The sequence below is a fragment of the Hyperolius riggenbachi genome, chromosome 1 (assembly GCF_040937935.1).
Source record: "Hyperolius riggenbachi isolate aHypRig1 chromosome 1, aHypRig1.pri, whole genome shotgun sequence".
Taxonomy (NCBI): Eukaryota; Metazoa; Chordata; class Amphibia; order Anura; family Hyperoliidae; genus Hyperolius; species Hyperolius riggenbachi.
This window is the reverse complement of record NC_090646.1, coordinates 165,109,055-165,123,059: the sequence shown is the minus strand read 5'-3', so window position 1 is coordinate 165,123,059 and position 14,005 is coordinate 165,109,055. Positions and strand designations below refer to the sequence as shown.

General features: G+C 44.4%; 1 protein-coding gene across 2 annotated transcripts in view; it reads right to left on the bottom strand.

Moving 5' to 3' along the window:
• Positions 1 to 14,005, bottom strand: part of LOC137569288 (probable ATP-dependent RNA helicase DDX60) — a 573,444-nt gene that overhangs the window by 448,879 nt on the left and 110,560 nt on the right. For both annotated transcript variants that reach the window (XM_068278827.1, XM_068278828.1), the window contains one exon: positions 7,293 to 7,445. In XM_068278827.1, coding sequence (XP_068134928.1) covers positions 7,293 to 7,445 — 153 coding nt within the window. The remainder of the gene's footprint in view (positions 1 to 7,292; positions 7,446 to 14,005) is intronic.

The following is a 14,005-nucleotide window of genomic DNA, read 5'->3' as shown; positions in this document are numbered from 1 at the left end:
CACAGAGCTCTCCCTGTATCATCATGGCCTTTGTAAGCTAGTGGCGCTGGGGGCAGGGAGCCCAGAATGGCTCCAAATCTTAGCCTGTTAAAAAGGATTGGGAAGGGGAAACCCAGGCTGTCAGTTTCGTTAAAATTATTATCAAGTATACCACAGCAATCTGCCATTTAATCATGTTTAAAAACACTTTTCCTATTGAAATTTTAAACTGATTTTCTCAAAAACTCTTAGAGTTTTTTTTTTTTACTTTTCCCTACTTTTGTCCTGTACATTGCAATTACCACTTACCTTTGCCACTGACTTTAATGTAAAAATGAATGGCCTCAATTCACTAATAGAGATGGCCCGAACTTCCATTTTAGCATTCGTGAAAAAGTTTGCGAACACACGAATCGGGCGAACCGCAATAGACTTCAACGGGCAGGCGAATTCTAAAAACTACAAAAATTGTTTCTGGCCACAAAAGTGATGGAAAAGTGGTTTCAAGGGGTCTAACACCTGAAGGGGGGCATGGCGGAGTGGGATACATGCCAAAAGTCACTGTAAAAATTATGTATTTGACGCAGAGCAGGGTTATAATCCCTAAAGGGCAGAAATCGCATCGCATTGCTAAATTGGAGGCATAAAGTGCTTTAAAACATCTTGCGAGTGTAAACATCAATCAGGTAGTGTAAGTAGTGTACTGCTTCACACTGACAGACCAAACTCACTGTTTAACGCACCGCCGCAAACAGCCACAAAGGCTATTTATATTTGTGTGCGGCTTTTGTTAATGTGTGCATAGTCTTGGTGTTCGTGTTTTGCGATCAGATGCCTTCGCAAAGCAGTTATCCCTAGTTGGGTGTTGGGCTTCCCCCGACTCAGTTTCTTTTGGCAGAGGTTGCAGATGGCATTGCTGGTATCAGAGGCACACAAACAAAAAAATGCCCCACTGGTGAGCTTTGGAATGTCGGCATTCGGGTGGTGGCAACAGCAGGCGTTGAAGGGCGTGTTGGCTGGATGACCCCAAGTGTATCACTAAATGCATCATGTGTGAATAACTCCTCTGACACATCAAGTGGAGCAGCTGGGTTTCTAGCATTAGTAGTGTGTTAAGTTTTTGTTTGAAACCAGAAGCTGAGCAGGAGGAGGATGGTGCATTAAGGAAGTTCTGTGCGGAAGCTGTAGAAGATGTGGTGTGCTGTTTAAGCCAGTCAACCACTTCCTCAGAATCTTGGTGGTTGTGGGTACGTGCCTTCTTAACACTGTACTTTGGTCGGGGGCCGCACGAAATCACGTCAGCGCGACCTCAAAATACCTGCGGGGTGGCCTGCCTCTGCCTGTTATTTTTCCCATATTGGGGGTATGCGGTACTACTAACAATAGTGGTAGACAGTGTGCAATCACAAAGAGGCATGCAATCAGTGTCAAATACACAGCAGCTGTGTGTGTGTGTGTGTGTGTGTGTGTGTGTGTGTGTGCGCGTGCGTGCGTGCGTGCGTGCGTGCGTGCGTGCGTCAATGAGAGATATCCACTGGTCTAATACAGTGTGCAGTCACACAAATACAGAGGAAAGATATGCACTGGTCTAATACAGTGTCCTGTCACACAGATGCAGTGGAAAGATATGCACTGGTCTAATAGTGTGCAGTCACACAGATGTAGTGGAAAGATATACATTGGTCTCACTGGCGTAACAATAGGGGAAGCAGCCCCTGCCCCCGCGGCCCGCTCATGGTCGTTTGGGGGGGGGGAAGGAGTGGTCGCAGCATGAGGGGAGAGCTTGGTAGCACGTCGGTGGGGAGGGGGGATGGGCTCTCCCCTCTGCGCTCCCCTCCTGCATCTATGTTAGTGTCAGCAACGGCGGCGGCAGCAGCTATAATTACCTCTATTCACCACGGAGGTTGCCGATCTGCAAGGGCTTCACATTACTTTCTGTTAAAACAGGAAGTAATGTGAAAGTAATGTGAAGCCCTTGCAGATAGGAGAACTCCGGTGGTGATTAGAGGTAATTTTAGCTGCCGCCGCTGCTGCTGACACTTACATAAATGCAGGAGGGGAGCACAGAGGGGAGAGCCCGAGGTGAGGGAGGGGGAGGACCGTCCCCCCCTCCCCACCGACATGCTACCAAGCTCTCCCCTCATGCTGGGACCCCTCCTGCCCCCCTAAAACGGCCATGAGCGGGCCCCAGGGTGGGGGGCCCTCTCAAATTCTTGCAGGGGGGCCCGGGGACTTCTAGTTACGCCTCTGATTGGTCTAATACAGTGTGCAGTCACACAGATGCAGTGGAAATATATACACTGTGCCACTTGTCTAATACAGTTTGCTGTCAGACAGTGGGACTACAAATACCAAGCAGGCAGCAACTGTCTGTGGGTTGTATCAATGCAGTGTCACCCACAAAGAAAGCAATGCTTTAGTAAGTTAAATCATACAAATAGAGTGGGAAGAAATGCACTGGTGGTAACAGCAAGCTAGGGCCAGCTGCGACAGGGTTGTATCTATGCGTCTGTGACACACACACAGACACACACACACACACATACAAAAATCAGAAGAATATTAGCCTTCAAAAGAGCTGTTGGGGTGCTTTCAGCTAAAAATTTCAGTGAGGAGCAAGCTAACAAGAGCCTAACTAACACTTTCCCTATCTCTCCAGCAACCTCTCCCTTCTATTACTAAGCAGGCAGCAGACAGAGTGAGAACATGGCCGAGGCAGCTGCCTTTTATAAAGGGGACAGCAGTGTTGCCAACGTCAGTAAATTTACTGGCTGTCAGTAAAAAAGTCAATAAATCTGGACTGTCAGTAAAGTCCATTCAAAAATGTGTGGTGTCGCCTCCTTTTTCAAAGAGATTAGACAATCCCTACAACGCTTTATCTGGCAGAATAAACCTCCAAGGTTACGCTACCACATTACAACCCTCCCAAAGGCCTATGGGGGAATGGCCATTCCAAACTTGCAATATTACTACATAGCGGCCTCTTTAGTCAGGATAATTGACTGGCATCGACATAGCACCCACAAGCAATGGGTCTCGATGGAACATGACATCTCTCACTCCGCTTTAAAAAACCTATGCTGGATTAGCAAACGTCCATGGATTAGGAGTATCTCCCACCCGGTTACTGTAAACACCCTTAAACTGTTTGCCAAGCATAGCCAGCAGCACCTATTAGCGCCCTGGCCCTCTCCACTCTTTCCTCTCTTAGACAATCCCCGTTTCCCACCAGGCACGTGCGGCCCGGCTTATAGAAATTGGAGAGGTCATGGCCCCCTTCGAGCGTGCCACTTACTGACGGATAGCAATTGGAACTCTCTAACCCATATACAGACTCAGCTAGGTACATCTAATTTAGATATCTGGGCCTTCTCTCAATTTAAACATCTCCTGCTTGAAATGGGGTCCAAGTCTGACTTATCCCGCCCGTTAACGCAATTTGAATCCCTATGCTCTGACAATGGATTCCTGACCAGAGGAATCTCGCTGGTATATAACATGCTGATCACCTCAAAAGATCCTAGCACTATCTTGCGTTCAAAATGGGAATCGTCCTTAGGTTCAACTTTCACGGATTCACAGTGGCAAAAGATTCTCATACTGACACATAAAGCCTCAATCTCGGCTCACATTCAGGAGTCAGGTTACAAACTCCTACCACACTGGTATAGAACCCCGGAACGGCTCCATCAGATATATCCCAATGTGAGCCCACTGTGCTGGCGTTGTCAAGCACACACAGGATCACTTTTGCATATTTTCTGGTCCTGCCCTGATCTGACGCCATTCTGGGAATCCGTGAAGGCGATAATAGAACAGGTGACAGGAGTGGGGACATCCTCTGACCCCTCATATTATCTACTTCATAATACTCCTAGACGTTTGGGTAGGTACAAAAAGTCCCTTTCCAAACACTTAATTAATGCTGCAAGATTGGTGATAGCTCGTCATTGGAAGTCAACACAGCCCCCTTCTACAGTGGAATGGTTGAGGGAGATAAAACATATCAGGATGATGGAAAATCTTACCCAAACCATATACAACCGAGAGGAGAAATTCAGCCGTACATGGGCCCCTTGGTCAGAATATGAGGAATCAGAAGAGTATACTAGAATACTTAGATCATAGTGCTCTCTTTCTTCCCCATCAATACTCTGATATCATCCCTCCCCGTATGGACATTATGGCGTCCCTGCCCGAGACTCCCCTGGGCGGTGGTTCCTCGGGGACCGTCGCGCCCCTGCGCACAACCGACTTGCACTGTGACAATCTACCTCTATATCTTTCTATATATATCATTCTCTCTTTTCTTTCCTATACTTCCATCTTTTCTTTACCTTTTACCTCCTCTAAACTGAAGTGTGTGGCGTCCCCATCATTCTGGTGGCGACATGTGCCCTATACCTCTTCCTCTGAGGTCTGGAAGAATGTAGTCCTAATTTCTCTATAGCAATGGACCCCCTCGAGTGTTTGATCCCTTGGGGCCTCGAGGCGTCCACACATTCATGTCCTCCTACGTGGAGGTCGCTCATATAGGACAGTCAGAAGCTCACGTGGGGGCAGCCACGTGAATCTACCTAAGTGTTATACAGGGCTTTGGAAAGCAATAAGCACTTATTTACCACATAGACATATATCGTCTCTTGATATGTACATTATTTGTAAATATAGATGCTTCTCACTCCTTGAGAATTATATGACGGCAGCGCTGGTTAGCTGTCCCTCATTAGGACACGTTCTATGACTCCTTGATTGTGTTGTATCTATACTAGCACTATGGGATGTTTTATTTCTCTGTTTAAAAACCTTGATTATAAATAAAGAATCTTTAAAAAAAAAAATGTGTGGTGTCAGTAAAAAAAAAACCCTCTCTTTCCCAGAAGATCCCAGCACTTACCGCTTATCAGTTCACATATCACTCTAGTATGTACACTGCTCTAGCTAAAGGTGGCCATAGATCTGTAGACTTGGCGGCCGCTCAACCATCAGATAAGACAATTATTATTGATATTATAAAAAAAAAATCGGTGCAACCAAGAGCATGCCTAGTTGACAATCAAACCAATTTGGGGACGAAATTGGTTGCATGTATCGATCACATGCATCAATCGGACATGCTGGAAAATCTCAGGTTGGCATGCTCAATCAGGTGTGATATAGCGTGATATATCAAGTATAGGAGGCGGGGCGAACACGCATAAAAATTCACTAGTCACCAGAGGCGCGAACAGTGAAAATTCGAGCGAACGACCTGCTGGGCAAACCGTTCGGGCCATCTCTCTTCACTAAGATCATGATGGTGATAATAAAGCAAGAGAAAATTTACCACCACACATCGATAGGTATTTTCTGTGTTAATTCACTAATGAAGCTTCCCTTATTAAGGTGTGGTGATAAGTTTTCCCAGTAAGAGAGAGTTATCTTATCACTTCAGTCCTTAAGTTACCTCCTCCGTAGTTATTTTTGCATGCAGTATATACGGAGGGGAGGAGCAGTTGCAGGCAGGATGTAGCCCCACCCCTTCTGCTACCTCCTCTACCAGCATGATTACAGGTGTCTCTCTCTCCCTCCCTCTCTGTGTGCCTGCTGTGTATATGTCTCTCTAGGCAGAGTCCCTTTCTGCACAAAGCAGTAAATAATAAAGCATACAGCGCAGAATGCATCACTTTACATTGCAGTCTTTAATAACTCTCCTCTTAACGACAGCTCAGGCCAGGTGATAACTTCTCACAGAATAAACTATTGCATTCTCTGTGAATTAACTACCTGTCTTTAACTTTAGGATTCTAAAGTTATTTTAAGGATTGAAACGCAGGGGCGATGCTAGGATCCTAAGAGATCCGGGCCACTTTTGGGCACTCCAAACGGTAAATGGGTGTGACTCCCAATGTGGCACCACAGCTCCCTGCATGCCCTTGTAAAGGCATCACAGCACCCATCATGGTGCCACAGCACCCAGTATGCCCACACAGAGGCACCACATCACCCAGCATAACCCTGATTGATGCACTACAGTTCCCAGCATGTCCGCCATTGAGGCAACACAGCTGACTCTGCCTGGGGGACATCCGGAGCACCCCAGAATAGATCCGGGGCACGTGCCACTGATCTTTGGGGCTAGCAATGCCCCTGTTGAAACGTTAACTTTAGAGATCTAACCTTAACTTAAAGGGAACCTTAACTGAGAGGGATATGGATGTTTCCTTTTAAACAATATCAGTTGCTTGGCAGTTCTGCTGATCTCTTTGGCAGGGATGGATCTAGGGGGGGGGGGGGGGGCAAGCGGGTGTCTTGCCCCAGGCGCAGTTTGTTAAATTCTTAAAAAGGCGGCAGAATGAATGGCAGTTTAAGTGCCAAAACCTGACCTTTAGGTGCCAAAACCTGACCTTGCCCCAGGCGCAACTTGGTCTTGATCCGTCCCTGCTCTTTGGCTGTAGTAGTGGCTGAATCACACACCTGAAACAAGCATACAGCTAATCCAGTCTGAGTTTAGTCAGAGCACCTGCTCTGCATGCTTGTTGAGGGGCTGTGGCTAAAAGTATTAAAGACACAGGATCAGCAGGAGAGTCAGGCAACTGGTATTATTTTAAAATGAAAAATCCATATCCTTCTCAGTTTAGGTTCCCTTTAAAGACATAAGCATTAACTTTAGGTTTGCCTGAAGTAAATTGTTTAGTGTATATTACATGCCTTATCACCATGGTGATAACACTAGAAACAGCTCAGAAATGTTACTAAAGACAGGAGATGTGCTTAGTGAATTGAGACCATTGTGTCTGGCTACAATGTCTGAAAATCTTGCTAAGTAAAAATTGGCCCAATTAACTGCAAAATCAAGTTAAACAATTTGTTGTGCCCTTCCCAAATTCTAAACACCAAAAGTCATTGCCAAACAATACTGCTGTTCCCACATTCAGCTTCAACTAAGGTCATTATATAGCATCCATACAGCAATGGGATGACAAAAAAGGTCTAATCTCCGAACCTTGCCAGCAATAAGAGCTGGAAAGTGTTAAAAACATGCAATTTCCAGAATAGTGTCTTTTTTTTAATTCTTCTTAAATTAAAAATATTCAGCATAGCAGCCTCCTGTCTCGTACCATTTTAACCCCTTCTGCCCTTATGACAGTTGGTATTGCCAGAATGGCTGAGCAAAACAGCTTTAAGAACCACCCCCTTAACAATACCACCCCACATGGTCCATGACAATGTAACTAGAGGATATTAGCCACACTACATTAGCACACAGTTGAGAACTGTACAATTCAATCTACATAACATTAACTGAGAAAAGTACATTTAAATCTGCATACCATTGACAAATGACTTTGGTGTAAGGAAAGGCTTCTCAGTTGTTCTTAGATCATAGGACTGGACATGTTCTCCTGGTGGCAACAATTTCAGCGTACAATCCCACAGATGTTTATATATTTCATCTATTTTCTTCCCAAATTCTAATTTCAGGTCTAAAAAAAGATATCAATGAAAATGTAGGCTCCACTTAAATGCATTTAAGCCCTCATCCTGCTGTGCCAAATGCCTTGTAAAGTGAAAGTGTATATTGTTCTGAGTAGGTGCTTTGCACAATCCATTGACATATAGAGATATAGCACTAAGCATTAAGAGGTTGAGCAGACTGGTCATTAAATATAGAACAAGGCTTATTGAACTTGGTTTAATCATAAAGTCTAAAAGGTATGATCTTTGCTACATAGATAGTTAGGTTAAAAAAGGCATCCACCAAGTTCAACCAGGAAGAAAAAATAAGTGAAAATTAGGTACATTTCTGTCCTGCATTTTCACATATCCTGGTTGATCCAGGGATAAAAAGCCTTACAAGACTCTTGGCCAGTTAACCCTTAAAGGGAAAAATTCCTTCCAGGCTACAGGTGGCAATCAGATAAAATCCCTGGATCAACTCTGCTGAAAATTACCTAGTAATTATAGCAGTGGATGTCCTCCAATAAAAGAAAACAAAAAGCATCCAAGCCTCCTATTAAGTAAGTCTGTATGGAAAAAAAAAAACAGATACTAACCTAACCTCCTCGTTCCCCCGCAGGCTCCTATGTTTGAATCTCCCACTGTGGGTGACTTCAGAAGTCTTTGGAAGCACTCGGGCTCCCCAAGACTAGCGGCTCTAAAAGAGGGTGCTTGCACATGCGCAGTACAGCGCAACTCGTCTTCGGGAGCCTGAGTGCTTCCAAACATTCCCAAAGCCTGGTGGAAGCGAGCAGTCTACAACCGACTGGTCGTAGACTGCTAACAGGGGAGCCTGCGGGAAAATGCGGGGACCAAGAGGAGAATGGGAAGGCTCTATAGGACTTTCCCTCTCCTTAGGTAAGTATCTGTTTTTTGTTTTTATTTTCGCTTCAGACTCCCTTTAAATGCAGGCATAGAAGCCTTTTCCCTCTATAGGCAAAAGCTTTTTTCCACCATGTTGGTTGGCATAGGATGTTAATCAAACAGGAAATAGGAAAAATGCAGGCCCTTGCTAAACTAAAAAAACAGACTTGACTCAGAGGGGCAAAGCTATAATTGATGATATGGAATTAAAAGATCATAGGCCACCAAAACTCACACACGGGTTGATTACAGGAATTAATCAAGTTACATGAACTGATGAAACAACATTTCCCGCTCAATCTTGGTCCAGCAGACCACCGCTGGTGTTGTTCTGCCTGATGCAGTACAAAGCTATGCAGCCATCTATTCCCTGCTGCACCTCCTCCCTCCTGCTAAAAAGAAAATAAACTACCACAACTGGTCACTATTTCGACTGATAAACTGCAAAATCCATTGGAAGATTTTTGACTGGTGTAATACATTAACAAGGATAAAATTGTGTGTGTGCGGCAGATTCCTACAGATCTAATACAATCATGTGATGACTCTTAATTATGAATTAAATATAAAGGTATGAAAGAGCTTTTATAATTAATACATTAGATACTGTAGGTATGATATGATGAATAAAACTGGTAGTTCATCAGACAGTGAGGCTAGGAATCACTGCAGCGCTTTAAAATCGCTGCAGCGTTCTGTGCAGCAATTCCTAGGGCGATTGTGATATCAATTACCCAATGCTTGGAAGTGCTATACAGCGCTTCCAATTATTGATTTGTTTTTGTTGTTTAAAAAAAACCTTCATTACTGACCAGGCGTCCTTCTTAGCCCTGCCCCCTATAGAAAGAGGTCATAGGTGCTTCTGTAGGACCAATCAGAGCAGCCTGTGACCTCTTCCTTTAGGGGGCAAGGCTATGGACAGAAGCAGGAAATTCGGACACCGTGTGAGTATTTAAAGTTTTATTTAAAGTGTAATCGCTCGGCCCCCCAAAGCGTTGCAAGCGATTTTGCAGCACTTATATACTTTAGCTAACGCGCTAAAAATGCTACATGTCTTGCAATTGTGATAACCCCTAATCACAATCATACTCCTGGGTTCCCCACCACCCACTTTCATTGGAAAAGCAGTTTTGGGAATCACCGGCACTTGTCGGCGATCCCAAAATGCTACAAAAATCACCCTAGTGGGTTTCAGCCCTAAGAAATTATTATAGAATATCTGTATCTCGCTGTTGCAAAGTCTTTGGCCAGTATTGATGATCGTAATCAGCTAACTACGATTACGCAAATTTTCATGTAAATGTTTGCATTTACGCCTATACGTATTTAAGATTTGTAAATTGAAGTGATTTTGTATACACATTCATAATTTTGAGTACATTTTCACGTAATTTTGTGCCAACTTTAGCAGTGAATAGCAAAGCCCCCTACGTGCTATTGACACAGAAAATCCATTTTAAAAATGCAAAGAAAAATGGTTTTTAAACTCTGAAAAATTACAGTTTAAAAAACCATGTTTCTTTTGCATATTTAAAATAGATTTTCTCAAAAACTACAAGGTATTTTTTTGAATTGTTCCCAGTATTTCCCTTAAAGAGACACTGAAGCGAACTTATTTTCCCCATTTTACCTTATAAGTCGCTTCAGTAATCCGTCGCGTCCCCGCAGCTAAACGAGCGCTGCAGAGCCCCCAAATCCATCCGCAAGTATCCACAACCAACTTTGTTGTGGATTTTGCTGCGACGAGGGGCAGAGTTTCCAGCTGTAGCTCTGCCCCTCCTGACATCAATCTCCGCCTCTCCCGCCCCTCTCTGTAAAGGAAGAGTGAGAGGGGCGGGGAGAGGCGGTGATCTGCCGCAATTGACGTCAGCAGGGGCAGAGCTGAAGCTGAAAGCTCAGCCCCTTCCAGGAAATGCCTGCCAGATTGCCCCCCGGGGATTTGGGGGCTCTGCAGCACTCGTTTTGCGGCGGGGACGCAGCGGATTACTTAGCATTAGAGCACTGAAGCGAATTATAAGGTAAGTGGCAGAGGAGGCAGAAAGCAAAAGAAACCGGCACTGCTGAAAGCTGCCTGGCGCTTTGAGTCCGCAAGGAGAAAAGCGCAATATAAATGTTATTTGTCTTGTCTTGTCTTATTTAATATCCAATGTAGATTGTGGTGCATACAAACATGAAATAAAACAGGATATTTGCATTGTGGTTACAAAAAACAGGGAGTACAAAAAACTGGTGGGATATCTTGTGGTGCGGTGGGTGCCGGGTGGTTTTAAGCCTAAAGGCCGTTTCGCGCACGTCTGCGCATCTACGGAGGCTGCATAGCGGGGACTACGGACTGCCGGTATTTGTAACCTGGTGCGCATAGTGGTGATGTCCCGATTGTCCGTTCCGCCCCTTCTCTTCCTTCTCACGTCTACAGACGGCTGGAACGCTTTGCGTACCAGCAACGTCTGATGTAATGACGGCGAGAAAACACTGAATCAATTGATCAGTGTAGCGTACATTAAGCATGATCTGATGTAATGACGGCGAGAAAACACTGAATCAATTGATCAGTGTAGCGTACATTAAGCATGATCGCACGCCTCAGGCACAAGTTGGGCCGGTCTGGCGCCATCTTGTGTCAAAAAAAGAGAAAGCATCTCCAATGCGGCTTCAGTGTAAGAATAGTAGGAAAAAGTGAAAAAGCATGAAATAAGTGGCAGGGAAAGTGAGAGAATACAAAGTGAGAAAATATCAGTGCCCTTGTGCCAACATTGCAGGATGCTGTCCCAGCAGCAGCAGTACTGCATATAAAAAGCAATTGTGCTATTAGTGAAATAGCAGTGTACCACTAAAAGGTCTATAAAACTAGAGAAAAAAGTAAATTAAAATCAATTCCAGAATTGGTTGCCAGTTGTGCTGACCCCAGAGAGATCAATCTTACCCAATGAGGTCAAACACAAGGTCAACCAGTTCTCATGAAAAAGTATGGGGTAAACATGAGGGACTAGGTCATGGACAGCTAATAAACTCATACACAGTTCAATCCAGACGCAAGAAATACATCTGGTGGAGTGTCAATAACCTTAGATACTGTTTCAAAGTGGAGAAAAGATCATTCTGTTCAGGGATCCAAGAAGCATGATAAATCAGTGTAGTCATTCAGGCCTAGGGGGCCCATAGCATTGATCCTCAAAATCAATAAAACTTCTTCACGTTTTAGTTTCTTTTCTCGGTCCCCCCCTCTAGTGATGGGTAGGACCTGTAGTAGGCCTGCAAAGGTAAGTACATTAGGGTCCCCTTTATGGTTATTTCTCATATGCTCCACTACTCTAGGTGATCCCCTCCCAGAGCCTATAGAGTTATAGTGCTCCCGAAATCTTTCTCCTAGAGTCCTGGTAGTCTCTCCAATATAGAACCTGCCGCAGGGGCACCACAGGGCATATACCACAAACTTGGTCTTGCATGTAATAAATGCGCGCACTATTCTCATTCAAAGATCTCCAACTATTGGATCCTGCATTAGTAGGAGTGAGTTTAGCTCCCCTGATGGGAGTGGCTGGTTACGCAGGGGTCAACCGCAGGGCAACCACAGATGTGGTCGATGTAAGTCATGCAAACAGATGGTCACAGGCACAAATTTACAAATAGGACCAATTCGACGGCGCGTGCGTGCATTTATTACATGCAAGACCAAGTTTGTGGTATATGCCCTGTGGTGCCCCTGCGGCAGGTTCTATATTGGAGAGACTACCAGGACTCTAGGAGAAAGATTTCGGGAGCACTATAACTCTATAGGCTCTGGGAGGGGATCACCTAGAGTAGTGGAGCATATGAGAAATAACCATAAAGGGGACCCTAATGTACTTACCTTTGCAGGCCTACTAAAGGTCCTACCCCTCACTAGAGGGGGGGACCGAGAAAAGAAACTGAAACGTGAAGAAGTTTTATTGATTTTGAGGACCAATGCTATGGGCCCCCTAGGCCTGAATGACTACACTGATTTATCATGCTTCTTGGATCCCTGAACAGAATGATCTTTTCTCCACTTTGAAACAGTATCTAAGGTTATTGACACTCCACCAGATGTATTTCTTGCATCTGGATTGAACTGTGCATGAGTTTATTAGCTGTCCATGACCTAGTCCCTCATGTTTACCCCATACTTTTTCATGAGAACTGGTTGACCTTGTGTTTGACCTCATTGGGTAAGATTGATCTCTCTGGGGTCAGCACAACTGGCAACCAATTCTGGAATTGATTTTAATTTACTTTTTTCTCTAGTTTTATAGACCTTTTAGTGGTACACTGCTATTTCACTAATAGCACAATTGCTTTTTATATGCAGTACTGCTGCTGCTGGGACAGCATCCTGCAATGTTGGCACAAGGGCACTGATATTTTCTCACTTTGTATTCTCTCACTTTCCCTGCCACTTATTTCATGCTTTTTTACTTTTTCCTACTATTCTTACCCTGAAGCCGCATTGGAGATGCTTTCTCTTTTTTTGACACAAGATGGCGCCAGACCGGCCCAACTTGTGCCTAAGGCGTGCGATCATGCGTAATGTACGCTACACTGATCAATTGATTCAGTGTTTTCTCGCCGCCATTACGTCAGACGTTGCTGGTACGCAAAGCGTTCCAGCCGTCTGTAGACGTGAGAAGGAAGTGAAGGGGCGGAACGGACAAGCGGGACGTCACCGCTATGCGTACCAGGTTACAAATACCGGCAGTCCGTCCTCCCCGCTATGCAGCCTCCGTAGATGCGCAGACATGTGCGAAACGGCCGTCAGGCTTAAAACCACCCGGCACCCACCGTACCACAAGGTATCCCACCAGTTTTTTGTACTCCCTGTTTTTTGTAACCACAATGCAAATAGCCTGTTTTATTGCATGTTTGTATGCACCACAATCTACATTGGATATTAAATACAGCTTTCAGCAGTGCCGGTCTCTTTTGCTTTCTGCCTCCTCTGCCACTCTGCTTATGTCCTTATACCTGAGCACGCTTGGCTGGAAGTGGGATAGGTGTAGGACCACCGCAAGACGCCTGCTCCTGCAGTAGTGCCAACCCGCTTTTCTTTCCACATTGCTGTTGAATTATAAGGTAACATGGGGAAAATTAGTTTGCTTCAGTGTCTCTTTAACATACATAGCAATTTTGGTGGTGATAGCATGTATGGGAGCTTTGCTATTAACTACCAAAGTTGGCTGAAATTATGGATTAATTACGTTTACATGCAAAATTTATTACGAATTTTCCTGAAATTTCGCATTAAAATTTTGCATCGTAATTGCGAATTATGATGCAAAATTATGACTAAACGAAATGTGTGCTCATCATTGCCAGTCATGTTACAAAATTGCCTTCGCATTTTTCCTGCCTGTTTAATATGTTGCATGCTAGGCACTGCCTTTTATCCGTATGCTCCCTCCATTGATAGACTTATCTCTTCTTTGCTAGCCTGTACCTCCTGACAAGCCAAGCCATCACACTAGTATGTAGAAGTTTGTGTCACAGTGAAATACTGCAGAATGCTTTTTTCAACTGCTGCGTAACTGTATAAGTGACCAAATGCTGCCCAATATTACCCATGTGAATTGCTGTTTGTGTGGATGAGCCCTTAGTGAGAGGAAATCTCCTAAATGATACATATTCAAATTATTGGACAAAATGATTCCAGTTTATTCAAAAGCATAAT